At 39.9% G+C, this 27,050-nt stretch overlaps 1 protein-coding gene across 3 annotated transcripts in view; it reads left to right on the top strand.

The window, feature by feature from the left end:
• Positions 1–25,154, top strand: part of ECI2 (enoyl-CoA delta isomerase 2) — a 33,350-nt gene extending 8,196 nt beyond the window's left edge. The window contains exons 2-12 of one of the 3 annotated variants that reach the window (XM_076330474.1): positions 5,400–5,536; positions 6,469–6,524; positions 10,741–10,903; positions 12,204–12,302; positions 13,954–14,145; positions 14,974–15,043; positions 16,890–16,992; positions 18,583–18,703; positions 21,858–21,947; positions 23,635–23,778; positions 24,606–25,154. In XM_076330474.1, the coding sequence (XP_076186589.1) occupies positions 5,519–5,536; positions 6,469–6,524; positions 10,741–10,903; positions 12,204–12,302; positions 13,954–14,145; positions 14,974–15,043; positions 16,890–16,992; positions 18,583–18,703; positions 21,858–21,947; positions 23,635–23,778; positions 24,606–24,761 (1,212 nt within the window). In that variant the 5' untranslated portion in view covers positions 5,400–5,518 and the 3' untranslated portion in view covers positions 24,762–25,154. The remainder of the gene's footprint in view (positions 1–5,399; positions 5,537–6,468; positions 6,525–10,740; positions 10,904–12,203; positions 12,303–13,953; positions 14,146–14,973; positions 15,044–16,889; positions 16,993–18,582; positions 18,704–21,857; positions 21,948–23,634; positions 23,779–24,605) is intronic. The other 2 variants (XM_076330476.1, XM_076330475.1) reach the window with 2 other exon arrangements.
• The last annotated feature ends 1,896 nt before the right edge of the window (positions 25,155–27,050 follow it).

The following is a 27,050-nucleotide window of genomic DNA, read 5'->3' as shown; positions in this document are numbered from 1 at the left end:
GTACTGGTTTTGTCCTTGAATGTACAGAGTGAGCCTGCCAGCTGAGAATTTGAACAGTCACAATTCAATAGCAAATGTAGTGTTCCTATTTTCTGAGTGTCCTAGAACAGATCATTCAGATTCCTCCCCTGAAAGGAGGAGGAAGCCTCCTCTGAAGGCTTTCACATGAAGGCGAGAAGAGCTATAGCTTCAAAGTCTAGTCTAGAGATGAACTGTTAAAGTTAGTGGGCCACTTGTGTGCTGCTTCGGTATAGCTAGCAGGTTAAATGTGTTTGTTTTTCACAGAATCACAGACTGGTTGAGGTTGGAAGGGAACTCTGGAGGTCATCTGGTACAACCCCACTGCTCAAGCAGGGCCACCTAGAGCTGGCTGCCTAGGACCATGTCTGGACAGCTTTTTAGTATCTCCAGGGATGGAGACTCTACCACCTCCCTGGGCAACCTGTGCTAGTGCTTGGTCACCATCACAGTAAGAAAGTGTTTCCTCGTGTTCAGGAGGAACCTCCTGTGTTTCAGTTTGTGCCCATTGCCTCTTGTCCAGTCACTACTGAGAAGAGCCTGGCTCTGTCCTCTTTACACCCTCCCTTTGGATATTTATATACATTAATAAGATCCCTCTGAGCCTGTTCTTCTGTAGGCTGGACAGTCCCAACTCTCTCAGCCTCTCTTCGTATGTGAGATGCTCCAGTCCTTTAATCATCTTCGTGGTCCTTTGCTGGACTCTTTCCAGTACATCCATATCTCTCTTGTACTAGGGAGCTCAGGACTGGACACAGTAATCCAAGCGTGGCCTCACCAGTGCTGAGTAGAGGGGATTCCATTCTTAATTGGGAATAAAAATGATTTCTTAAGGATTAGATTGTGTTGTATGGATTCTTTGCTGACTCTTTGGCCCTCCAAAAAAGTGGCTACTGTTTTTGTAGTAAGGTGCTCTGATAATATTTATTCTGAAAATATGGTATAAGAGGTATGTAACTTGCAGAATGTACAATAATTCTTGAATAATTTGGTCCTTGGAAGCCAACCATTAAAACAGAGTAAAAATTTTCATTTCAAATATGCTATCATTTTATACCATCATAAATGCACTTGTAAAATGCTTACTGCTTCAAATTCATCAGTATAGCAAGCCTGTTCCTGAAACAAAAAGAATCTTTCTGGTTGGTTTTGTGTTGTTTTTCTTAATTGCCAGTAAGATGCCAGATGAAACACACTTTTATTCTGGGGAAGAACTTCCAAGTTATCTGGGTTGTCAGCCGCTTTTCCAGACCAATGGTTCTTCATAATCTCTACAATGATAGCAGAAGCCAATATGATTCTGTACATGTTGCATCTCCACTAATAACTGCCACGATCCAACATGATCCTCTGACCTCTGTCTTGGGAGCTGCTGCTATAGGTGCAGCCTTCTAAATGCTATGATTTAAGCTTTTTAGTGTTTTAGTAAGACATGACTTGAATTCCCTTGGAATGTGGATAACTTTCATTTCTAAAAGTGACAAACATTCTCAGTGCTTTATTTTGTATGTAAGACTTTGTAGTGTGTCACATCTACAAGCTCAATCGTTCTCTGATAAAACTAAGAGCGAGGTATATTACAGAGGGTATCTAAAGAGAAAGTTATCAGTTGGAAATTGATAAGACTTTTCAATAACATTGTTATTCATAGAGCAGCTGTAAATTCTGCTGTGACAGAAATGTACTTGCAAGTCTTGCGTGTATGTGAGAACTTTAGCTCTAAGCCCAAGTCACCATTAGATTTTTATTGAGTAAAGTGGCCTGGGTCTTTACAGGACACCTGTAAGTTTGTCTAGTTGTGGGTACTGGAAATAGTACCAAAACCAAGAGCAGTGTGCTACTTTGTGTTTAGACCTAACTTATTTAATTCTAAATTATCTGAAAGAATTCTGGATTTGGACAGGATAAGCCATTGACAAATACTGCTTCTTTATTGTCATATAGCTTGTTCAGGATTCTTTGTGTCATCCCCATTGTATCTAGGTGTCATGGATTCAGGAGGGAAAGTTATCTTCAGACAAATTGTTTGTCTTCGTTCACTGGTTCAGCTGAACTAGCAGGACTGTCAGTGGGTTTTTTGATGCGGATGGGGGCTCCAGCAGCTGGTTGTATCCTTGTCAGAAACTTACCTACCTTGGCCAAAAGCCATTAACATCAAAGTGCATACTTTCTTGCTCTCCCTAGTCAGCAGGATTTGTCCCCAGAAGCCAAACAAAAATGGCTTTTTCCATTCTCCATTAGTCAGCAAGATTTGTCCCCAGAAGCCAAACAAAAATGGCTTTTTCCGTTCTCCATTAGCAGAAAAATTATTTTTAGTATTTGTTCATAATTGTTTTGTTAAAGTCACCTTGGATAAAGATATATAAACAACCTATGTGAGTTTGTTGCTCTCCAAATACTACAATAATCTTTGAGTGAGTCTCACAACTCTGTATTTTTCTGTTAACATTCATGTTTATAACTTATGAATGTGTTTTGGAGGATATCTCTCTGTAAATCTTCCTGCTTGCAGAGATGTCTTACATGGACTGAGGATGTGCAGGAAATTCTCTCATGCTTTAGTCATTCACTATGTCCAGTTAACTTAAGTCTGCTGGAAAGAGAGCTCTTGCAGAGATTTCAGGAGGTGATCCCGTTTTCCCTCCCAGCAGCTGTGATGAGAGAATATTAACTGTGCCTGTATAGAGCACAGAGCAGCCCATTTCAGATCTCAGTGAATGGTAATCTAGATCTTTGATTCTTAGCTATTCTTTAATACTGAAAAAAAACCCTATCAAGCACAGCTGAGCCACTTACACTAAACAGTGATTCAGCACTTCAATTTGCCAACAGACATCATTAACTTCTAGTTTTTATATGTCAAAACAGTGTAGGAGTGTAAAATAGTAAAAACTGATAATGATTTGGACACCAAACTTGTGTTTAGAATGACTATTGAAATGTTCTAATAGAAAAGAGGAAATAATTTGACTTTCATTTCTTTCTGTTTATTAAAGCAGCAGTAAGTGAATTGGTTGTAGAGTATTTGCACTGATTTTTCTCTGCTAGATAGATACACTGGAAATGCCAGAACCTGAGAGCAGTATGTTTTAGTTACTCCATACTAGCTACAGTATAATGAGGTACTGCCAGGGACTGTGCTGGTACAACAGGGAGGGATAGTTATTTTCTTATGTTTTTTTAGGAAAACTGGAGTTCTGTCTTACTGAGTCGTCAACACCTCCATGTTATCACCATGATTAATAAAACCTTGTATTTCCACAAGTGAACCAAATGCATTGATTTCTTGAGAATAACCTTGGTGCTGATAAGACTTTCTTAGGCTACTGGTTTTGGTCTAAGAGGTGATGTGCTTGTTATGATAGGTCTTTGCAGGAGCCTGGTGAACAGCAGTGTTGCTTTACCAAACAGTCCTGTCCATTAGTTTTTGCTGCGTGAAGAAATAAAACAACTCTGGCTGCTAAGCTGGTATTGACCTACTGCTAACCTGCTGCAACCTACTAACTTGGATTAATTACTGCTAACCTACTGCCATGGTGCATGTTAGCAGGTCATAGCAATGCAGGACTCAACAGAGTGAGCCTGTGAACTTATGTGGGGAAAGTACAGACTGCTTTGTGTGCGGTAGTTACTGCAAGTTAGTTGTTGATTTTAAGGTGTAAAAGTTGCTGTCATGAAAAGTGTGGGGTTTTGGGCTTAACTCAAAGGAGCAACTCAATTATTAACTGTTTCCTTCTTTTGTAGTTGCTAGATATTAGAAAATATACCAGTTACTGAAATTTGAACAGACAAAAATTGTTAGAGGCAGTCTCTGCTTCTCCATCTTCCGAATGAAGACTGAATTTCATCTGCCCACGTTCTGAATTGTTTTAGTTTTAACTAATGGCAGGGGATCTTGAAAGAGGTGCATACAAATGAGGAGAAGTAGAAGTTTTCACATGGGATGGTTGTGGAAGCAGATGCAGGCTTTTTCAAGATGTTCATGTGTCAAATATGGTTACTCCACATTTCCCAGTATAAGAGAAGAAACTTGAAAGGACAGGACTAGAAATTAGCAGCTGAAGTAATTTGACTTTAGTGTAAAAAAAAAAAACAAAAAAACAAAAAAAACAAAAAAAAACCCCAAAAACCAAAAAAAACCCAAACAAACAATCAAGCTGAGGTTTCTTTAGTATATCACCGTCACTGCCTACTACACAACTCCTGTTTGTAAGAAAGTCTGTCTGTACAGCTTACAGGGATACTGCTTTCCACCTGAAAGTCTGACAAGATATTGTAGCAGACATCATATTCATTTGATAGACACTCGTGAGAAACAAAATAATTTTGCAAGGGTGGGCGGGGAAAGAAACAACAACCTGAAAAGAATATATGACAAGAAATAGTGTGTATAGTCAAATGATCTGAAGTTCTTTGGGAGAAGCCTGTAACAGGATGACATAAAGAAAGAGAGGGTTGCTTTGCTTCTACAGACAAAAGAACCTCTACCCAGAATTTCTGTATTGATTAACTATCCACCCCCCACATACCACTCTTTTTTTTTTTTTTTTTTCCTTCTTTCCCCCCCTCCAGCAGTGAAGGAGGAATGATTGCTCCAAACATGCCACAGGCTGCTCAGTTTGCTTTAGCACTGGCAGGTGCCCCCTCTCTTCCCAGCTCAGCTCTAGGTAGCTTGCATGGAAAGAATAACTGGAGGACTGAGAGGTATGGCAGAAATTTGACATTAGCCCTGTCCACGTTCAGCTGTATGGGGAAAGCTCTTATTGCTTTTTAAGTGCTCCAGCTATGTGAAAATTTATGAATCCTTAATGTTACATTATTGTGTAGGTAAATATCTGTTTGGATTCAGTAGTATATAACCAATGGCATGATGAATGGTGATTTGGACAGCCTGCATATTAAAATTTGTAATGATTTCTGTGTTAACAGCATAGACGGTAGCCTCTCGCTCACAAAATAAAGTGAAGTACAACTTTAAATTTGTTGCATGCGGAAAATACTGCAAGTGAATATGGAAAACAGTAACACTATTTTCCTAGTTACAGAGAAAGCTATGAAATGCTGGCACTACTAATGCTTCGCTTGTTATTATTTGAGTACCAACCTTTCTTTTTCCTTTTTTAATCTTCTTTTTAGAGATTCTAATATGAAGTCTTGGGGGGGAAAAATAAGAGAAGTCGGTGTCTCGGGTTGAATATTTTTTCCAGATGCTCTAGTTTTTTCTCAGTTACAGTTTAAGTTCTGGTTTCTATTCGTCTCACATGCCTCATTTCCTAACAGTTGCTGCAATTGCCAACAGTGACAACCTTTCCCACCAGCTCTGCTCCTGTCCCCCTTGATGTAGCTGAACTAATGATGAAAGGTTGCTATTCCTTCTCCAGATCCCTTTCTCCTCTGTGGAGAAAAATCAGGATAATTTTGAGGGAGGATTGAAATAGGAGAAGTGCTGCTGAAAGAGGGGGACTGAAGCCTGAAACTCTACTTGGAGTAGGAATACTTCATGGCCAGGTGCCAGCAGGTGAGGACTACCCCAGTCACCCCACCGGGGAGGTCTTGTGGTTCTTCTACTGTGGCTGTGAGTGTCCCAACAGCAGGAGGACAGGGAGTGAGGAGATCTCATTTGGTTGCTCTCCTGCTTGACTTCACAGCAGCCTCTCAGAGCTGCGGTTGCTGGTGCTGGAGCAGACCAGGTGAAGCGCTCAGGATAAGTTTCAGACTCCTGAACCTTGTAGAACAGTTGAGGCTCTGGCTGGTGCCTCGGAAACAGTGATGGGCTGGGCAACGTGTGCTGTCTCCTCTTTGCAGGGACTCTGGAGAGGCATGTAATCAGAAGCTTGTTTTAGGTTATAACCAAACACTTGGTGCCTTGAGGTTTGTGGGAATTGATTGCTTTATATCCTAACTAAAAAAAAAAAAAAAAACAACCAAACCCGTACAACTCTTTCTACAGTAGCAGCAGCAAAACAGTTTTTTGTTTAATTTTCTCTTAAGATAAAAAGAACATGAGCAGAAATATTGCCACTTTATGATGCTGTAATAACAGGTCTGTGTGAAATGGCAAAGGGTGGTTACTGTGCTGCTCACTGTTCTGCATGAGGAACGTGTGGAAAGAGCAGTGCAAAAGATCACAGCACCTTGAGATAGTGATCGTGGCAAAGAGATGTCATATGCGTTATCTGAAGTATTACACATAATGTGCAAAAGATATCCACATCTTCTATTAAACATATGTTCCAGGATTCATCTGAGTGATGCTTTAAGGTACTGCTTGCTTCTGTCTGACAACACTTCCTGTTCTTTTTCTTCCTTGTCTCTCTAAAGCTAGTTACAATAATGTGAAATGAGCACTTTCCAGTTCTGTCAGTTTTAAACCCATGTTTCTAGCACCACCCGCTGCTTTTAATCCTAATAGGATTTTTAACTGCTTTTGTCTGTGCTTTATTTCCCCAGGATCTACTAACGCTTAAAAGAAAACCTTTATTAAGTAAACAGAAGATGAAGTTCAGGTATATCCATCCCTTTCTTTTGCTGAACATGTCTGATGTTTCCTATGCAAAGAGATCTTTTGGCTTCCATTTAGTCTTAATGATGAAACTGTTAAGTTGCTTTAAAAGTTAGAAAGTAAGCAGCCAGCATTTTACAAAAAGTTGGCATTTTTAACTCTATAAAAGTCCTTATGCAAGTGACAGAACTACACTGTAATGAGGGGCCCTGTCTTTAACAGGCTTTGCAGTCTTTGCTAAACAGTAAGAAACTATTTGCAGTGTAACTGACTTTTAAAACCTTAACTAAGAACCTTATGTTTGAATGTTTATCAGGATAAGAGACATTTATGTGAACAGGTAGAGTGAACGGGATAAGTGACAGGCTTGCAAGATATCCAGAAGGACTGAATGGGAACAAAGAGATGTCCAAGGCAAGGGAATACATATGAAATGATTGTCAGCCTGGATGTTTCAGGTTCAGGCAGTGATGCCCAGGATTTATTTCTTTTTAGAGTGTACAGCTTGCAAAGTACTCTTGCAGGAGTGTGCAGGCATTTGTCATGGACTTTGTGGCTGCTCTGCCAAGTTACGACTCCTCTAGTTTCTCTCTCTCTGGTGGAAGCTGCTCTTTTTTACCCAGCTGGGGGAGGTTGCTGGGCCCTTACTGCTCTTCCATGGGTGCCAGTACAACAAGGTAATTTGTCGCAGTGGGGCAGTGACAGCTAATTGCCTGCAAGGTGCAGGGCAATGAAGAGAGGAAGTTTCGGGAAGGAAATCACTTAGCTTTGTTGCAGTGGGTAGATGAGAAGGGGGAATGCAGAGGGGTTTTTGATTGCCCTTCCTAGGCTTCTTTTTCTGCTTGGATGGAAACAAGTGCAGGTTCAACACCAGTAGTTTGTAGGTCAGGTTCCAGGCTATCTGCCTGCCTTGTGTGGTTTCGGCAAAGTCTTGTGTGGTTTCAGTGAGGCTGCTAAAATGAGGCATGGATTTGGTCAGTGAGGGAGTAAGAAGGATTCAGTGTCACAGCAAGGGAGCAGCAGATGGAGGGAGTAAGTCTTCTCTGTAGTGGGCTACAGCAGCCTCTCCTGCTCCTCAGTCTTTGGGATTGTGGTACAGTGTCACTGTGTGGTCCCAGAGATGGCATGTGCTGACAGGTGGCAAGTCATCTCCTCTTCACTCTTTATGTGATCTACTTGGGGGTCACGGAGCTCTGCTCCTGCTCTTCATGTATCTCCCTGAAGGATGAGGTCCTGCCCAAGATGAATAAGTTGTGAAGTAACTTAACTTTTCCTTTGCATTTTCATCCTTTGCAATTTTAATAGAGAAATAGCAGCAGTTAGCTTAGCCTTAGCATATTGAGAACTGGTAATCATCGCTAATGTATAGTAAATCTCCTCTGAGATCAGAAGGCAAAGAGAAAGAAGTGAATCATAGATATCCTGCAGAGAACTGAGCTACAAGCAGCAAGAAAGAACTAAAGAAAAGAGGCCTTTTCTAATAAACTTTAGACTTTAATAAACAGCTAAGTTGCACAGTCTCCTATTACAAAGCAGTAGGTAAGGAAGAAAAGAAGAATGCAAGATGGAGTATTTGAAGTGGATGGATAGATAATGTGTTTTACCCAAACATTTTTGTAGCTAAGAAGTAAAACTGGGTATAACCAAACAGCAAAGGAAAGTAACTCTGAGTTTGGACTTACTGAAAGATCATTCCACTTTTCCCCAAACAGACTTTTTTTATTCACCTAATGGTTTTCTCATCTTCTAACTTGTCCACTTTGCATCCTTAATAAGGAAGAGAACTTGTGACCTGCTAAATGCCAAAAGCCCTTAACCCTGAATATGTGTGCATACATATCTTCAGACTGGCTGCTATGCTGTTCCCCTCTCCCCAGCTGCCCATCCTCAACTCTTGTTAATTTATGGTCACTATCAAATTGTATATAAAAGAGATTCTTAAAGCCTATTTATAATAATGACCATAGCCAAGCTGGAGTGAAGACCAGATTGTCAAACATGTTGTAAACCCAAATTTCCCTTTTTAAACATTGAATCCACTTCAGCATAGTCACTGCCTAGACTGACAAAAAAAATTTGTCCTAGGTACACAGATCATCTTGGGAACAGCAGCATTCAAGTAGTTCCAAAGATGGCTAGCAAAATTGGAGGGAAAAAACCAAAACCAAAAGAAACCCCTAGTTGTCTTCCTGCACTCTTGGTTTTTTTTCTTCCTGTGAATGTGACTTTAAAAGCATGTTTGGGGATAGGATCTGAAAGCGAGCATCATGTTCTGTGACTCCAGGACAGACTAGTCAAAGCAGCTCAGTATTAAAAAACTTGTATCTGTATCTGTTTAGGTACACTTCTGCCTGTCAAAGGGCTCTTATTGATGCTGGAGGTGACGTCCAGAAGTTGGCTAAATAGCTTCCCAGTTGGTTAAGGGGTAAACTTTTTAAACTCTGACACAGTCTTCTGAACACATCAGTTTGAATGTTAGTTAAACTAGCAGATGGTTAACCCATGTCTGTCTGGGTGCACTGCTATGTTAATAAAGGCCTACAGCTGATCAATTTAAGTAAGAAGACTTTTCTGTTCCTGCAGCCTTTTTTGATAGTCTATTCCATTTTGTATTGTTCAGATAGATTTCTTTTTACTAGCATAAGATTTTGAAGCAGATTCTGGAATTCTTTCTTTTTGAAAGAATTTCTTTATATAACAGAAAATATTCTTTCCATTTCTGTCATTCAATCTTGGTTGCCCCAAACTACCAGGAACTTAGATTTTATTAATACAGAAGGGCAGTAATAGGACATAAAACCAATAGATCTTACAAACATTTTTACAAGATAACTAAAACCTATCTGCATGAAATGAAAGAGTAACAAAATTAATTGGACACAGTTGGCATTCTTCATGCTTCCTGCCTGTAACTTCTAGGCTTGCAACAGAAGAGAAATTTTATTTAAGAAATAAGAGCAATGAGGATGTTCTCGAAGTAAGCAGTAGAATTTCTCTAAAATTCTCATTAGGTGTGTATAAAAAGGCAGAATTTTCATGTTAAGTATGATTTTTAAATGATGGTTCTGTAACTGAAATGTTAACAGATTAAATTAATGATTAAACATTCTATCAGTCTGCATTTGAGATAACCAGTCACATTTGAAAAATTAATGATTATGAAATCTATCATATATGATGTTGTAACATGACAGCTGTGTTTCTAAGTTAGAATGGGGAAAGTTGGGGAGGTTTTGTTCTTTTTTTACCAAAATAGAGAAGGAACGTCGATACATAAACGGCTAACACTTTAAAAATAGTAAAAATACTTAACGTATATTGCAATTTAACTGAAGAAAGCTGAGACAACATGCTTTTGCCCTATTGAAACAAGCCAAAACTATTAGACTTCTTGGCTTTTGATTCCAAACTCTGTTGAAGTAAACCTGCTTTTACAAAGCATTATAGGGTTGGGTTAGGTTTGGTTCTTTGGAGTGGGGTTTGGTTTTTTTGGGGTTTTTTTGATGGAATTACCTTTTTTTTTTCTGGTGGAGAGTTCTTCTCCCAGAATATTTTGACCACCTCTTTTTTTTCAAGTGTCTACAGGCTGTTTCACAGCCAGACCTTTTCCAAAGTACATTTTGAAATTAGCCTTCACTTATGCTGCCCTGATTGGAGAACCAGGCTTTCAGATTGAATTGTTTCTAGATAGAAGCACACAAACTTGAAAAGGTCACAAAAAACCAGACAGGCTGCATACTCGTTTTAATTCATAGACATATAAAGCTGTTAATGTTGCATACAGAGATTTAAACCATTAATAAAAATGTTCTGTGTTTCTTACTTGGTTGTCATGGACAGAACCTGTAGGGCTCTGATTTATTCCAGAAACAGCAAAACATTAGTTTACCATGACTGCCATTTAGTGGCCTATATGTGATCATCCAGTATATTACTGCATAGTTTCTTTGTCATCTGGCAGCATTAAATCTAGCACTTTACATACTAGAGAGAGATAATGTCATATTCTCCAAAGGTTAATTATGTTGCAGCTAAAGCAAACTTCTAAAGCAACTTTCTTGTAATTTTTAGTATCTTCCTTTTTGTTGTTGTTTTAGTCAGTGCAGGTACAAATATTTAATGTTTTACACTTACTTTAAATGACTTTAAAAAGCAGCATATTTGTTTTTCCTCTAGTCTTACACGCAAACCAAGCAATAGGATTTTTTTTCCACTTACAGGCGAGCGCAGGCTGTTTGCATTCCAGCAATTCACCTGCACATGACTGCAGCCACCATGCAAGTCAGCCAGAAACACTTTGAAAAGGCTCAAGAACAACTGAAGCTTTTGAAAAAGGATCCTGGGAATGAAACTAAGTTGAAGCTCTATGCTTTGTTTAAACAGGTAGGCTTGACTTATTTTGTTTCGTAAGGGGCATTTATAATCTGAGGGGGTGGACCTGTAAAATATTTACTTAAAATAGGCATTGTTCAAATGTATTGTGTCTTAACAAGCGCTCAATTTCAAGTGCTGAAGTTCTGTTCTTGAAATGCCAGCCCCTCAAACCCTGCCTGAATTCTGAGGGAAGCCAAACCTGTTTCATCATATAAATCATGCTTTGAATAGAAACCCCTATTCAAAGAAATAGAGCCAATTTACATCAATTGTGTGATGCCTTCCATATAATATGGCATATATTGATGCAGCTTTGGAAAATGGCTTATGCCTAGGAAAAAAAAGAGTATGCCACATGCTTCCTCTTAAATTTGTCATATCTACAGTCAGTCAGCTGGGCCTATATTATAACGGTGTTGACATTTGAAGGTTGATTTCTGGGTTTTCTTTTCTTTCTTTGTTTTGCATGGTCATTGTAGTGTGGGTATGTTTTTGTTTGGTTTGGGGGGAGGGGGGGAGGTGGTTAAATCAAAGAACTGTTCCTCCACACTTTGCGTGAAGGTTATTCTTTATTACAGCATGGAAGGCGACCTTTGTAGAAATAGCTGCTAGTCCTTAGTGGGGTTTGTACTGGTATTTGGGGAAGTATTTGTGGATCAAGGTTGGTTGCAGGGTCAGTACAGGCTGTGGCTTCTTATGTTGAAGAAGGCAATCAGTTGCTCCTTTAAATAAAAACTTAGACAGCTGACTGTTCCAGGTAGTTTATGAGCTCATTATTATTAATTAGTAAAATGTATTCTTTCTTTCCCGCCTCCCACTTGAAATATTTCTCTCCAATAGTGTACTTTTCTTCAGGAAAACTGATCATAGAGTACTTCAGGATAGCTTGGACTCTTGGCATTCAACTGGTCTGATGTCCTTGCTCATAGTAGGGCCAACTTTGAAGTAAGATCTAGCTTAATAGATCCTATGCAGCTTACAAGTCTTTAACTTTCTTTTTAAGTATAAAACTTCCACAATTTTTGAGCTAGGAGAACTTAACATGCATGGGTGTTTTGGAAACTAGTGTCTCATATCGGTTAGGTGCTTCTCAGAGCCCAGCACCAGGTATTAGGAAATAGCAGGCACTGAAAACTTCATGGTACGTGAACTGTCTGAGTATTGCCCAACCAGTAGGTATTCCTTCTGTCTCAGAGATGAAGTCTGTATCCTGATCAGGTAAATATTCCTAACAGTTGTCATCTTTTCTACCAAGGCATCTGAACTTTAATCAAAGGTTTAAATAAGTTTTGTTTCACTCTCTTTTCAGGCTACTGAAGGTCCCTGCAATTCTCCAAAACCAGGTATGCTGGACTTTGTCAAGAAAGCCAAGTGGGATGCATGGAATTCTCTTGGCAACTTGTCTCAGGTGACAATACCTACAATTTCACTTAGATACTTTGTCGATTACTCTGCCTTCAAATGCCTGGTCTGTAAGTGAATGGCTAATGTCTAAACATATTCTATGGTAGTTCAGCGACTCTGCTTCAGGCACCAAAATGTTTTGCACTGTATTCTACAGTCATTTCACTGCTTCAATGTTCGGAGGGTTTTTTACTGTGTAAGCCTAGTTCTATATTATTACTACCAGCTTGTACCAGTTTAAGATATCTTACATATGTGTTGACTTTCAATAAAAATAGTGTTTTTCACACTATGTTCTATTCTGCTCTTCCCTTTAAGAAAGATGGACTGAGCTTCTCGGTTCTTAACAACAAAGAGCAAATTTGTGAATCCAGCATATTGATAACTTTGTCATTTTAAAAAGTCAGTCTCTTATGCCACTGATCAAAAGACTAGAAAAAAGTGGTGTACTGAGAGCCTCTCTTCATTCTTTCTCAGTATATCTTGTCATCTGTAATACCTTTCATAACCTTTAGAGAAGTCTTTCTTCGTGCTTGCTTCACTTGAAATAATATAGATGCAAAGATACATAAGTGTTCTTTTTTCATGCAGACTGTAGTAAGTCTGACATCATGTATAGCTACCACAGTTTCTATTTAATAGAAACTATTAAAAACCATACCATTAAATGAAGGAAACATAAGCTTTACAAACCAGCTGTGTCACTGCTGCATTAGGCCTGCTGTTCAGGAGTAGTTTCTGAGGTCAGTCAAAGATATTACTTGATACAGAGGGGTTTTTGCATTTTTTTCTTTTAAAAGAAAACATGCTTGCATAATTTCATGAACATAACAACTTGTGCTGCTTTAGGGCTTTTGGGGTGTGTTTTGGTTTTTTTTGTTTGGTTGGTTTTTTTTGAGATGGCTCTGTAGCTTTTAGGAATAGCCAGGAAACACTTAAGGAAAAGAATCTGCTCTTGAAGTTATAGTGGAGAGGGAATAGACAATTTCATGTGCTACAAATTATGGATTATAGAATTGTTCAAAGTATCTTATCCTTTCAAGAAAATAGGTTGTAACAACCAAGAACTTAGAATTTGTTTAAATCAGGGCTTACTATAGTAATAGGGAGGCAGGATTCTTTAGGCTTTTGCATGTCATGTTTGTGCTAAATGAAAACTAGTGTCTTCAAGCAATTCTAAAATGCCATAGACCCATTTCAGCACTCTTATTTTCAGCAGCACATGTTCTAAAATAAAAACTTTTATTTTGTTGGAGAAATGTCCAACTGCAACACAGAAACAAAGGATCCATAGAAATGTGTAAATGCTGGGAATATGACAAAGGTCTTTCTGGTAATCTTAGGCGTGGATGGGGACACTTCAACAAAATAAATGTCATCATCCCAGCATCTGTGCACTTTTATTTTGTGGATCCATTGCTGCTGCTTTCTAGATGACTTTAGGCATGATCTGCAGTGTTAAAATACAGCATGTTCCTCTTCTCATCCTAATTAGAATGCTTTCTAATTGAGATTTTCTTGTATGTGTGTCCTGAAGCACAGTCCCCTTTTTTCCCCATAGGTACCCATCTTATGAATAGCATAACAAACTGATTTCCATTTCAGCCTTTGATAATCTTGTGTGATTTTTTCTTTTTTCTTTTCTGTCTTTACAGGATAATGCTAGACAGAAATATACTGAACTTGTCTCAAGTCTGGTTTCTGCAGAATCTGCTGGCCAGAAGAAGGACGCTTCTCCAGAAGAGAGCAGACGTGATGACTATGAAACAATACTAGTTACCACCAAAAACAATATCACAAAGATAATGTTTAACCGACCTGATAGGAAAAATGCCATCAATCATAAGGTAAAGAAATTAACTTGGGAGGATTAATGATTTTTTTTTTCTTTCCTGGGCAAGCTACTTAAGTTTTTCAAGAATCATTACTACAGGTTTAGCAGAACTGACTGAAGCATGGTGGTCTGAATTTTATGAGGGCTTAGTATCTTGACTCCAATGACAACCTAAGGAATAAACATCTGGTGCAAAATGAAACCATTCAGCTAAAATTTTACGGATTGGGCTTTTCTGTGTCTCTTTTTTCAAACTTACTGTAGGATTGCGGTCTGCACTAAACTAAAATGGCAAACTGCAGGAAGACTAGCCTGTTTTGTGGATATGAGATTTGAGTGTAGCCTTATGTATAACAAAGCATGTGTGCAGCCTACTTTGGCTCAGCACTGTTGCGTGTATGTCTAGATAGTCTTCCGGTTCCCATAGCTATCTTCATGAGTAAGTCCATCCTGTTGGAAACATGATCATCCTGTTTCACAACTGCAAAGATACCAGAACAGGGACTTCACCCCGCTGCTGCTAATCCTTTAATATATTATTTTGCCCACTTAAACTACTTCTCAGGTTTTAAAACTAGCTATTTCCAATTAATGTCTGTTTTCCAAAGGACCTTATTTTGTCCTTTAGATTTGCATCAGAAGTCTTGAGTATTGCAAGCATGTGTCTTTATGGTCAGAAATACCTCACATGTAATACTTAACTTTCTGTGGATGCAAATTTTTTTCATACTTAAAAGTACCATAGTTGATCTGTGTCTCAAGTTCCTTGTTGTCAGTGTGAATCTCCTTTTTATGATCTTTTGCAGCATCACATTTGTACTTTGATTTTCCTCTTATGCAGATGTACAGAGAAATTATCAAAGCACTTGAAGAAGCTGGAAAAGATGATTCTACCATAGCAGTTATTACTGGTACCAAACTTCATATGCCTCTCTCAGATTTGTTTTATATTATGTCAAAGTACAGTACTGACATGAACTATCTACCTATATATAGACTAAGATAGAATTGCATGAGGAAATTCTTTCTTCTAGTATAGACCAAAGATATTCCAAAGTGTTTCTTTAGCAAGCTTGCTGTTACATCAAAACATCTTTCTGAGATGAGAAGATAGACATGGAATACTCCTAAGGGCTTTATTACTTTTGAGTTGCTGATGTATCTGCTCCACAGCATTTTCACTACTACTTTTGAAGTTCATTGGTATCGGTTTAGTCAATTTTCTCTACCTCTGTGACACATTGGAACATGCTAAAAACAAGCCCCTCAAATCCTGCACTGGCATGGCCAGTAGAAAGTTTATACTGCATGTTTACCTATGATCATTTGGAAAAAAAACTGATACTCTATGTTGATTTCCCCCCCGTCCCTGCCATGGCTGCCGTAGGAAAGAATTGGCCAGGCAAGCTGCAACCTGGCCCAGCTATATACATCCCAGTCACCAGATGTGTGCAGCTGGATGACTGCAGTGATAATGTGAAAGAGCAGCCCAAACTCATGCTGCCTGTGAAGTCTAGCTGCTCTGGGGATGTCATTTGGATTCTCTAGAGGACCCTTTGGTCCGTCTCTGGTGCTGACTGAACGACACAGTGGCAAGGGCAGGTGGGAGGGACAGAATGGCTGAGGGCAGGCGCTGCCTGTCTGGCCCATCCTTGTTGCAGATAGGTGTGCATTTAGGAAATTAGCCAAAGCTTGAGCTTTGGCTGGCAGCTAAGTAGTGTGGACACAAGGTGAATTTGGGCTTAAGCCCATTTACTTGTTACTTCTGAGGTAATTGCATACATATTCATCTCCACTGTCATCTTTACCAACACCTTGTATTCCCAGGATGCTGAATCTCCTTTCAGTAGCAATGACTAGGCACAACAACCCTTACAAAATGAGAAGGGCAGTTCACACAACCGGAATGTCTAATGTGTATAGCTAGGCGTAAAGAGCAAACACCCCTGCACAAACCTTTTTGTTCCATTTTACATAGTTAGAGCACTGCAGCGTAAAGTAATGGATGTGCTAACCAGTGAAAGGTCCATCCTGTGAATGTCCTCATGGACATAGGATGATTTAGACAATTAAATCATGCAGTCTAGCTTTTAAATACTCCTTGCTTTTTTTGACAGTGCCTCAAACTGACTTATACATTCACTAACAGGTTATCTGCTTCTTATTAAAGAATACATCTTTCAGTATAATGATTTCAATGCAGTGCTGTCAGTCTTATCCTTAGAATGCTATGCGTTTTCCTTATTGGTCATAAAAAATGTGAAACTTCTACCACATATTAAATAGGTTATTCTGTCTACTTTTGATTCCTTCATCAGTATGAAGGGAGATGCATAAACTTACATTTCCATTTTCCTGTTTAAAAAAAAAAAGTTTCTCACATCTTACTGTGTGAATGATTGTGAATTGAGAGGAAAAAAAACCTGAGCAAGTATGGAGGGAAAGAAATAATTTTTTTTTCCCCCCACCTGACACTGTTATGGAAAGAAGAAAAATCCCCCCCCCCCTTCAAATCTTTCAAATTTAATATTCTTTGGCTTTTTAACCATTGTTTTTCAGTGAATTGTCAGTCAAAACTTATTTTTTAAACCATAGATGTCCTTTAAGGTAGTGTGTATACTTTGAGACAATCCCTCTAATGACTTAATAATGTTAGACACTTAGAATGAAATTCTTTTGTAAATGTAATAAATGAAAGCTTCTCTTCTCTTACTTACTTGGAAACCATTGGTGCATTTATTTATGTGTTCTCTGCAGGAAATGGAGACTACTATAGTAGTGGAAATGATCTGAATAATTTTACTAATATCCAACCTGGTGAAATGGAGAAGATGGCAAAAGATGGAGCAGTATTACTCAAGTAGAACATCTTGGTTTCATATATGCATAAGTTACTGTAATGGGTAAAATATAATTTGCAGGCATTGTTAGAAAACACGACAGCAGGGACCTAGTTATGCTACAATACATCCATGACTGTGTCTAAGGGCTCATCATGTGCATAAACACAAAGATCGTGTGGGAGAAGTAGTATTAATTGTGTGAAATGAGGAAATGAGATTAATATTATAAATCTTCTTAAGTACAGTGATGCTAAAGACTGTTCTATTTTTTAGTCCCCAAAGTACATGCAGAGGTAATGACAAAAACACGATTTTGACTGTATAGTTTATAAGCTGCAATGAAAAATTTGTGGATTTTTTGATATCCAGCAGTGTCTACACTAGCAGGACATGCCAAAATACCTTCACTGTCAGACTTCTTTGAATAGAGACGAGGTGTAATGAACGTGTTCAAAATTGCCCAGGAATTCTGAGATCTTGGTTCCATCTTTGGGTCTGAATCTACCTATTAAACTAATTTATTTTTCTAAGGCCAAGGAGATCAGGGGCATCATCTGACACAGTGGCTGAAGTGGTTTTTTGGGACAAACAACATGTTTCTTTCTCCCCTATTTAAGCAGATTTTTTTCTTCTCTCTTCTGTACATGATGATTACATCTGAGATGCTTGCAAGTTGGATTGCTTTCTCAAGCACTTGCAATTGACTGAAAAACTAAAATACACAGAAAAGCAAACAACTCTTTTGATTTATATTTTAAAGATGAACTGCAAGTACATACTCGGTTTTGCAGCTTGCCCCCACAAAGTGATAATCATGCAGTCCGAATCTGTTGCAAAGGTGTTACTTAGTAGTATCTGGCAAGTGTTCCAGCCTGCAGTGTTTTGTAGGGTGTTCAACATGATGCATAGTCTCACATGTACTTTATGGCCTTTCGTCTTGCTCTTGTGAGAAGACCGTATTTGCTATGCTGTTACTATTGCACAAGCACAGTGCTTCATTACAACTGATGCATAGAGATGCCAGAGAAGCAGAGTTTTTACAGCACTGTTCACTTTTGAAAAATACTATATTTTGAGAATGTATTTTGTACTTCTTGGATGGAGAAGTAGCTGTCAAATGAAACAACACTGTTTCTGAAACCCAGACAGAACAGCACTAGGGAATTCTGTGCTGTGGTAGCATCACAATTTTGGTGCCTGCTGGGGCTTCACTGCAGAACAGAATCTGTGAAGGGAATGGATATGCCATGGGTGGAGTTGGGATGGACATATAGGCAGATAAATAGGCAGGGCAAAAGACTGTTCTTGTTAGTGAGCTGTATTCAGGAACTGTAGCTGAAGAGGACAGCACTTTCATAACTTGATTGCAGGAACTAGGAAAGCTGTGCTGTCATGTGTGTGTTTGATTCTTAGTTGGTAAGAAAATGCAGGTATTTCAAATAGCTCTTATTTTCTTCGCCAGAATTAATTTGGGAAAGGGACAAAAACATAGAATCTAGCTCATGGTTTTTGTTATGCAGTATCTGATCATGTGTTTTGAAAGTTGCTTATATTTGATGAAAAAGACTAGGATGTGTCTCTTACATTCTGTTTTTCCTTCTCTCTAGAGAGTTCGTGGGTCATTTTATTGATTTTCCTAAACCACTGATTGCAGTGGTAAATGGCCCAGCTATTGGAATCTCTGTAACAGTGCTTGGATTGTGTGATATTGTCTATGCTTCTGACAGGGTAAGTACATTACATAGCTGATCCCAAAGCAGTCTTTAAGCCTCTTTCTGTAGCAAATATTATTCGGTTTGGGGTAATCTGACAGAAAAGAACACACAAGTGTAAAGGCTTTTTATCATGTCAAGAAACACTTATATTAATTACCAGCACAGAGGTGCATCAGCCAGTGGTTAACATGCATGGAATTTCCCTGCTGTAGTTATGGTTATCAAGTTACTGACTCCAGTTTAGAAACTCATTACTGTATCAGTGGGTAAAGTAAAGAGTAGCTGATGTGAAATGATGGTTGTAAGGCCCCTTTCAGGTGTGGGAGGGGGAGCAAAAGATTATTATGGAATGGAAGTGCAGTAAATGGCACTTTATCTAATCTGTGTTCCAAGGTAACTTTGGAAAAGCTTTGGTTTATTCAACTTGAGATTCCTTTTAAGGTAATTTGCCAAATAGATAACCAAAGGCTATCTTAAGGCATAGCACAGAATCCCATTATATGCCTTTTTTTTATGTTCTGTGCCATTCATTTGCATAAGGTTATTAGACAGATACAGAACTTAACCCAAGGTCTTAATTAATTTTAGGCAAGGTTTTGCTTGCAGAAGCGTCTGTGATGGGTGGTACTTTGACTCCTGCTTCAGCACTGTGTCAGATTTTTCCTCAAAGTCCCTGCTGGATTGGGTTTGTCACTATGAGACTTAGGAAAATTGATCTGCAAGGGACCGACTCCTTCTGCTTGCCCCATAACAGGATCAGCTAGGACCATGTCACTCCTGACGTGTGTATACTTGTGTGTGCTTGTATAATGTGCATGATTTGTTCAGTCTGTTCTGGTACCTAGATCTCCTCTTTTACTAGAAAATAGTTGGGTTTCTCCCTCTTCCTCCCTTCCCATCTGATCTCTTTTTGCTGCAGGGTGAACCTATTGTTTCTTGTTCCTGAATTTAAAGAACAGGCTGTTTTTCATCCTCCCTTACAATAGCCGTAAGTGTGCTTAGCCATCAGTGTACTTAAACTGTTAGATATATCTCAGGTTTACATCCACTCTCTCAATCTTTTCTTTTTTTGAGCTGAACGGCTGCAATTCATTCATTCAGTTGTTCTTCATGTGCTTTCTTAGGCCTGCAGTCACATTCCTCTGGACTCCTTCCAATTGTTCTGTGTCTCTTTAAGCATAGTGGTACAAACCAGACCCATCACTCCAGCTCATGTCTCACTGATGTGAAGTAGAGCAGAACTTCTCCACATTCTGCAGACTGTATTTCTGTTTTGACATTCCACAATGTTACTTAATTTGCATACTTGCGATCTGCTATAACACCTGGATCCCTTGCTGTAGAGTAGCCAGTTAAACAGTTGTCCCTAGTGTATATCGTATACTGTATATCAAGTATATCAAGTTTGCACCAAACTTTAACTTGTCTGTATTAAATAGCATCTTCTTACTCATACCTCTCCACTTTATTAAGACGATTTTGAATTCTAATCACTTCCCCCTTGGCATATCATCTCCTACAGCCATAAGTTACTATAGATTTAGTTGAAGTTTAATCCAAATAAGCATTAAATGTTTTGTCCTGTTAATAGTATCCTTCTTTCTCGAAGGATTCTTCATACTTTGAGATTCATACTTGAGCTTCCTTTTACTACTTGTATACATAATGATTGGTAAATGCATCTTATTTTTGCCTTGTATTTCTATTTTTTTAATCTCTGCATGCTTATATTTGTTTCATACTTAGTTGTCTGATGTAGTTTTCACTTTCTGTGTATTTGTATTTAAAGTCAGTGACGAGCTCATGATTTAGCTGAGACAATCTGTTAGTACCTTCCTACCTGCACTGGGACAGCTTTTGCTTGTGCCCTTGGTAACAGTTCTCTGAGGATTTCTGTAGGGTCTAACTTAGATTAGTCTTCATGAGAACTTTCCTATTAACTTCAAGTTTATTGAAGCATTCTCAAAGGTGACTGTTCTCTATTCTTCCCTTTCCAGGATTGTGAACTCTCGTGCAGTAAGGTCATTCTCATCCAAATTACTACTTAATTTCACATTTTCTAGTAGTTTGGTTGGGGGTGCCTTAGGCATTGACTACCTACTCCAGAAGTGGCCAGCTTTGCTATGTCCAGGATCTGATTTTATTCTCAGCCAGGTATTCCAAGAGCAGATCATTACCAACCACATTACAGGACACTGCGCAGCCCAGTCTGACAACAGATCAGCATTTTGGGCGGTCAGTTAACGTTGCCTTCTGCACTGGTTTTTGCTCCAGTTCCTGGGGCACCAGTTTGTACCCCTGGTATAGTTCATCCCCCCCCCACCCCTTTGCTAAAGCAGGACCAATTACACTAGCCTGTATCCTGGCAGATGTTGTCTAATCTTTTCTTACAATGATATAATTGTCACTTTCTTCCTAGGAAGTCTATTGATCTGTCTTACTGTATGGCCATCTGCAGTACAGTAAGAGATGACTACCTTCTATTACAGTGAAAGCTGCATTGGCAACTTGTGCACTCTTTGTGTATCAGTTCATATTTTTAAATGGAAATAAAGGCAAGCATTTTGTCTTCCTTGTTTAAAGTTGATGTAAGTTGTCAAAACATAAAATTCTGCAGTTCAGTTCTAACTTGTAACTAGGGTATTGTTTTGTATGATCCCATGATGCATTTCTGCCACAGGTTCTTCTTAAATTTGCATAAAATTTGAGGAAATAAGATTCAATGACTTGAATTATTCAGGAGTAGAGTAAACTTAGTGTGCCTTCAGAAAGCAAAATGCTCTTTACCTCTTAAGTTATTTGGGCTATATATTTAATAACTCTTAGCGCAGAAGTGTATGAACATCTTTTCTGTAAAGATTTTGCACATGCAAATTAGTTTCTCTAAGCACTGTATTCAAATAAGGTAACTTCATCAGTGGGGTTGTTATGATAAGGGAATTGAATTATACAGACAAAGTCAGCTCTTAGGTGCATTGAGAGGATGAAGCAGTGTTACCGGATGGTATTTAAAGACTATTATGGTAACAGTTCAAATGTATTTCTGGTGAACTCTGTCACAGTAGAAGCTCTAAAATGAAAACTAAATCCTAGTACTTTAGTCCTGTGCTCTGTTGTGAGATTTGCTTTGTTTTGTTCTTTTTTCTTTTTCCCCCTCCCCCCCCCAGGCTACATTTCACAGCCCATTTAGTCAACTTGGACAGAGCCCAGAAGGATGTTCCTCTTACCTGTTCCCAAAAATCATGGGCTTACCTAAGGTAAGAATATGGGATCATCTGACCTTTGTGTGTTGGTATCTTCCAACTGTAAGAGCACGTGGAGTCACAGCAAGAGTCCTCAGAGAAAGCTCCTGTTTGCATCTTTGAAACAAAGATCAAGAAATGTAATGACAGTGTTAGAACAGGCACCATAACAGAGTAGTGACAGCTTGTAAAGCCATACTGTGATACCGATGAAGGTTTTCTTTCTCATGGTTTCTTCCACCTTCTTGATACAATTTCTATATAGCGAAAGGTTGTAACTTTCTTCCAGCAATGGGAGGGAATGATATAAAGAAGGATCAAAAAAATAAAATAAGAGCACTTTTAAGAAATGTCTTGGTAGCCTGCCTTTATCAGGCGAGGGAGCAAGTGTTGCAGTGGTTTCTGCCAACCCTGTGAGTAATTTGTATTCAACCATTCCTCCAAATGTGAATGTGAAGCAATCCATTTATGTATTTACTTCCAGACCTTTTAGATTATCTATTTTGTTCTAATATGTATTGGTCTTCTGTCCATACTCTTACTTTCTGTGTCTACTCTAGAAATAAGGAAACTAAATAATAAAAATTAAAAAGAAAAAAAAGGAGAGACAGCAGAATCTAAATTTTCTTTTCTTAGAATGGCATAACTCCCTTTCTGCTTCTTTTGATAATCCCACAAAAAACTGGATAGTTTCAAATACTTATCTGATATTATTGTCTGCGTTAATATAATGTATTTTTGTTGAGCAGGGTTTAAATCTGTAAGGAGTAGAGCAAGTGCTTCATAAACATCCAAGTATCAAGGCTAGTCTATTCAGTGACATATAACCTACTAGTACATGTTCTAGCAATCTTGGAGTTACTGCAGGAAGTGAACAAACACATTTATGATTTGGTAATGTCAGGTGACAACCTTGGAGCTCTGCTCAAAAAGGCACGTAGACTCTTGGTGAACAATAGGAGCTGGAGGCCAGTCACTAGTGGCGTAGCCCAGGAGTTGATACTGGGTCTAATACTTATTTAACCTCTTCATTATGGCCCGGATGATGGGACTGAGTACACCCTCAGCAGATGATAAAAAACTGGGAGAAATGGTTGACACACTAGATGCGTTGCCATTCAAAGGGACCTGGACAGGCTGGAGAATTGGAGAATCTCATAGACTTCAGCAAAGGAAAAGGCAAAGTCCTGTACCTGGGAAGAAATAATCCCATGCACCAGTGCATGCTGGGGGCTTACTGGCTGGAAAGCAGCTTTGCAGAGAAGGACTTGTGTGTCCTGGTGGACAGCAAGTTGCCCGCGAGCCAGCAACGCACCCTTGCAGCAGAGAAGACCCAGCGGTATCCTGGGTTGTATTAGATGGAGCGTTGCCAGCAGGTTGAGGGGGGAGGTGATTCTTCCTTCTGCTCAACACTGCTGAGACCACAGCTGGAGTGCAGAGATGCTGTGAAGTCGTCATCCTTGGAGAAGTGTCTTCATCCTTGGAGGTACTCAAAACCCAACAGGACACAGTCCTGGGCAGCCTGCTCCAGCTGACCCTGCTTGAGCAGGGAGTTTGAACTAGGCAGTGTCTGGAGGTCCCTTCCAACCTCATCTATTCTGTGTTCTTTTCAGAGGGCAGACTTGGAAGCTTGTACCTTTCCTCTCAGATGACTCAAGTCTTGTGTCTCGTTGAATCACACTTTCTACTTTTCTTTATATAGGCAAATGAGATTTTGCTTTTCAATAAAAAGCTGACTGCAGCAGAAGCCTGTGCCCAGGGACTTGTGACTGAAGTCTTCCCCGACAGGACTTTTCAGAAGGAAGTTTGGGCAAGATTAGAAGCTTATGCAAGCCTCCCCAAAAACGTCAGTATTTCAAATTTTTCTCCACCTTGTAAGCCTGTAGCAATCCTAATCCTCCTGCCAAACCTATCCTGTTACTGGGTTTCTCTTCATCCTTAATTGAAATAACAAGACTCAATATATCTTCCTTCAAGCACAGATCTGTCCCTGTTCCTCTGCTGCTGTGAAACAGATACCTCTCTTCTACCCTGGCTGAGTCTAAGACAGTGCGCTGTACACAGAGATTCAGTGGCTGAAGAGCCTTAAAAACTAACTAATTAATCCACTTGCAGTCTCCGTGTGCGTGCCTTGGATGCCTTCTCTTAGATCTTTATTTTGACAATAGTTTAGGTTCAAGAGCCTTACCACTGGTTGTACAATATTAATTGTACTGTGTGCACTGTGGGTGCTCAAGATGATGCTGGGTGGCTTTACTTTTTGCTGAATTCAGTCATCCTGCTCACTTAGTTTAGGTTTTGTGAAACTACTTGAGTCACAATGGTACTATGTTACGTTGGACAAGAGGAGACACTCGTGCCAACTGCTGATAACGTAGGTTGCATTTGGCACTGCAGACAGTTGAACGGGTTTCGCTTCTTATGCCCATCTACTCTGATTATCAACACTTAGCGGACTGCTGTTTCGCTTCCCATGAACCTCCTCCGCCTTATTAGCAGTCTTAGTAATTAAATGCAATAATTACTTCCAGTGAAAAGATTGACTAAAAGCTAAGTAGTACAATGTTAATACAACTCTCTTTGAATTCCAGTGTGTTTATCGTGCTATTTTCCGAAACATTAAATTAAGGTATGGAAAACAAACTTCCTAATGTTCCTCTCTTTCTCCTCCAGTCCTTGGCAGTGTCAAAGCAACTGATACGAAGTATGGAAAAGGAGAAGCTCCATGCAGTCAACAGTAAAGAGTGTGAAGTCCTGAAGGAGAGGTGGTTATCTGATGAATGTGTAAATGCTATTATGAGCTTCTTTCAGAAGAAATCAAAACTCTAATCTTCACCAGTAGAATAATTCACCTTCTGGCAATAGCTTAATCTGCCCTTATTGTTAGTAAACTTTCTCCTCAAATAATTCTTATACCTTCTGTTGTGGTATATTTCTGTTCTGAGTACTGGCTTAAAACTGGTTCATAAAATTAATACCGTGTTATGTGCCTTGGATCCATTATGGATGTTTAGGTGGGGGAAAAAAGGTTCATTATTCTGTAGGCAGCAGTGATGTCTCTGAATAATACTAAAGCAGATTGTCTTCCAAAAGAAGCAACAGATTCAATAGCACTGTATTTTGATAGCTCTTCAATAAATGTCTTATGAGTGATTCTTTTTATTCATCTGTGGGGAAGGAAATACTGTATTAATGAAAAAATAAATAGAAGTATTTAATTACTGTTGTGTTGATTCTTACTCCTTCTGTTAAACATCCTCAGTGAGAGGGAAAGTAGTTCCTGGAGGTGTATTAATATAATACTTACAAAAAGTATTCACTTAATGAACTTGAAGATTCTTAAAGATGTTTGTTGTGAGCTTTATGGTTCTAACCTTAAATATATTTTTCCACAAATTGCTTCATGTTGCTCTTTTTCTGTGAAAAATCCCATTAAAGATAGTATGACCTTTTACTGTAACCATTTTGGAGTTAAATTAACAAAACAATTCTTTTTCAACAGAAAATTTCTCCACTGTTCGTGGATGTCTTTGGGTAGAGAGTGTACCAGGCACTGCAGAGGACAGGGTCAGGCTGCTGGAAGTAGGTAGGCATTTAGCTCAGGCCAATGAAAGGAAATTGTGGAGAAGCAGCGGTTACTCATCAAGAAAAGCCTCTCAATGACGAGGAGCTGGTTTTTTTTTTTTTTATTATTTTTTACAACAAAGCTATCTTTAATTTCAGTGCTCTAGACTCTGATCACAAGAATGTTGATGGTGAGAAACCCAAAAGGTGGCACTCTGATCCTGGCTGCTGCAGGTGCCTACGGGCAATGCAGAGGGAGGCTGGCATAGGTGCAGCAGAGATTGAGGTGGGTGCCTGTTTCTCGTCTGGATGCAAGTGCCAGAGAACCAGGGCGCAGCACAGGGATGGGAACTGCTGGAGCAGAGCAGCAAGCTGTCAGAAATGGATGGCTTTGGCTGCCACCAGTGTGCCTTGGCCAAGACTTGCAGTGCTGCTGTTGGAAAGTCACCTGTGCCTGAGCAGCATGGATGTGCAGGATGGCTGCTCGGCAGTGTCACCACCGCCTCACATGGTAAGCAGGTCTTAATATCCAGACTTTGCCTCCAATGTGGTACCTGGCCCTTGGGATTTAACTGTTGAGAAAGAAGGTAAATGGGGTCAGAGAAAAAGAAAATGAGAAGCATGGGTATGCATCACTCAGCTATGCTACAGCAGTTAAATTTGATGTTAAGTAGTATTAAATGTATTTAGGGTCCTCCTTAACCCTCTGTGAGAGTTGATGCTGCCACATAGGATAACCAGCAAAAACAAGTCTGCTGTCACACACAGGATGGCAGAAGCAGGGCTGACAGAAACACGGGGAGAGTGGAGCAGTAGAGAGGTACAGGGGAGAAGGAGAGGGTAAATCTGCCAGGGCGACCTGAGGCCAGCCTTGGACCCAGCTGACAGGAAAGAGGGAAACCAAAATAATTTCCTATTGCCATGGAAAAGGGCCGGGGAGGGCATGCTTCCAGCAGATGTGAAACAGCCAAGGGGCGGTGGGACTCTTCCGCCTTCCCTCCCAGCGCCCAGAGAGGGGATGTGGCCCCAGGGCCCAAGGCATGGCGGTGGGAGGAAGGACGTCTCTGCGGGGCGACATGCATGGGCAACATCCCAGGGCCAGTACAATGGTGGGAACTGAGGCGTGGCTGAGGCCCAGGGGATGGTGGCAGGAGAGGCAATGAAAGAAGAAGCTGAGGTGGAGACCCAGGTGGGAGGCAAGTGCTGCTGGCATGCTAGGCAGGCTCAGGGCCACCATGGTGCCCCAGCCCCATGAGGCAGCGGCCTCTGCTATCCCACCCAGGTGCACCCTGCTGTAGAGAGGGCAGCCATTGGGCTTCTGGCAAGGAACCATGCTGAGACTCTGGGCAGGCATTGCTGGGGCACCCCAAGGTGTGAGGCTGGGTGCTGGCTGCAAAATGGCGGCAGCTGTGTGGGGCAAGGAGGAGGTCAAGAGCTGTGGCCCTGGCCCAGGGCAGCCACTGGGCTTGGGGCTTGTCATGTTTTAATCTCAGTCGGCAACTAAGCACCACGCAGCCGCTCGCTCACTGCCCCCCACCCGGTGGGATGGGGGAG

Source organism: Aptenodytes patagonicus, chromosome 2, assembly GCF_965638725.1.
Source record: "Aptenodytes patagonicus chromosome 2, bAptPat1.pri.cur, whole genome shotgun sequence".
In the NCBI taxonomy this organism is placed as follows: Eukaryota; Metazoa; Chordata; class Aves; order Sphenisciformes; family Spheniscidae; genus Aptenodytes; species Aptenodytes patagonicus.
The sequence above is the reverse complement of the archived record's forward strand: the minus strand, read 5'-3'. Positions and strand labels throughout refer to the sequence as shown.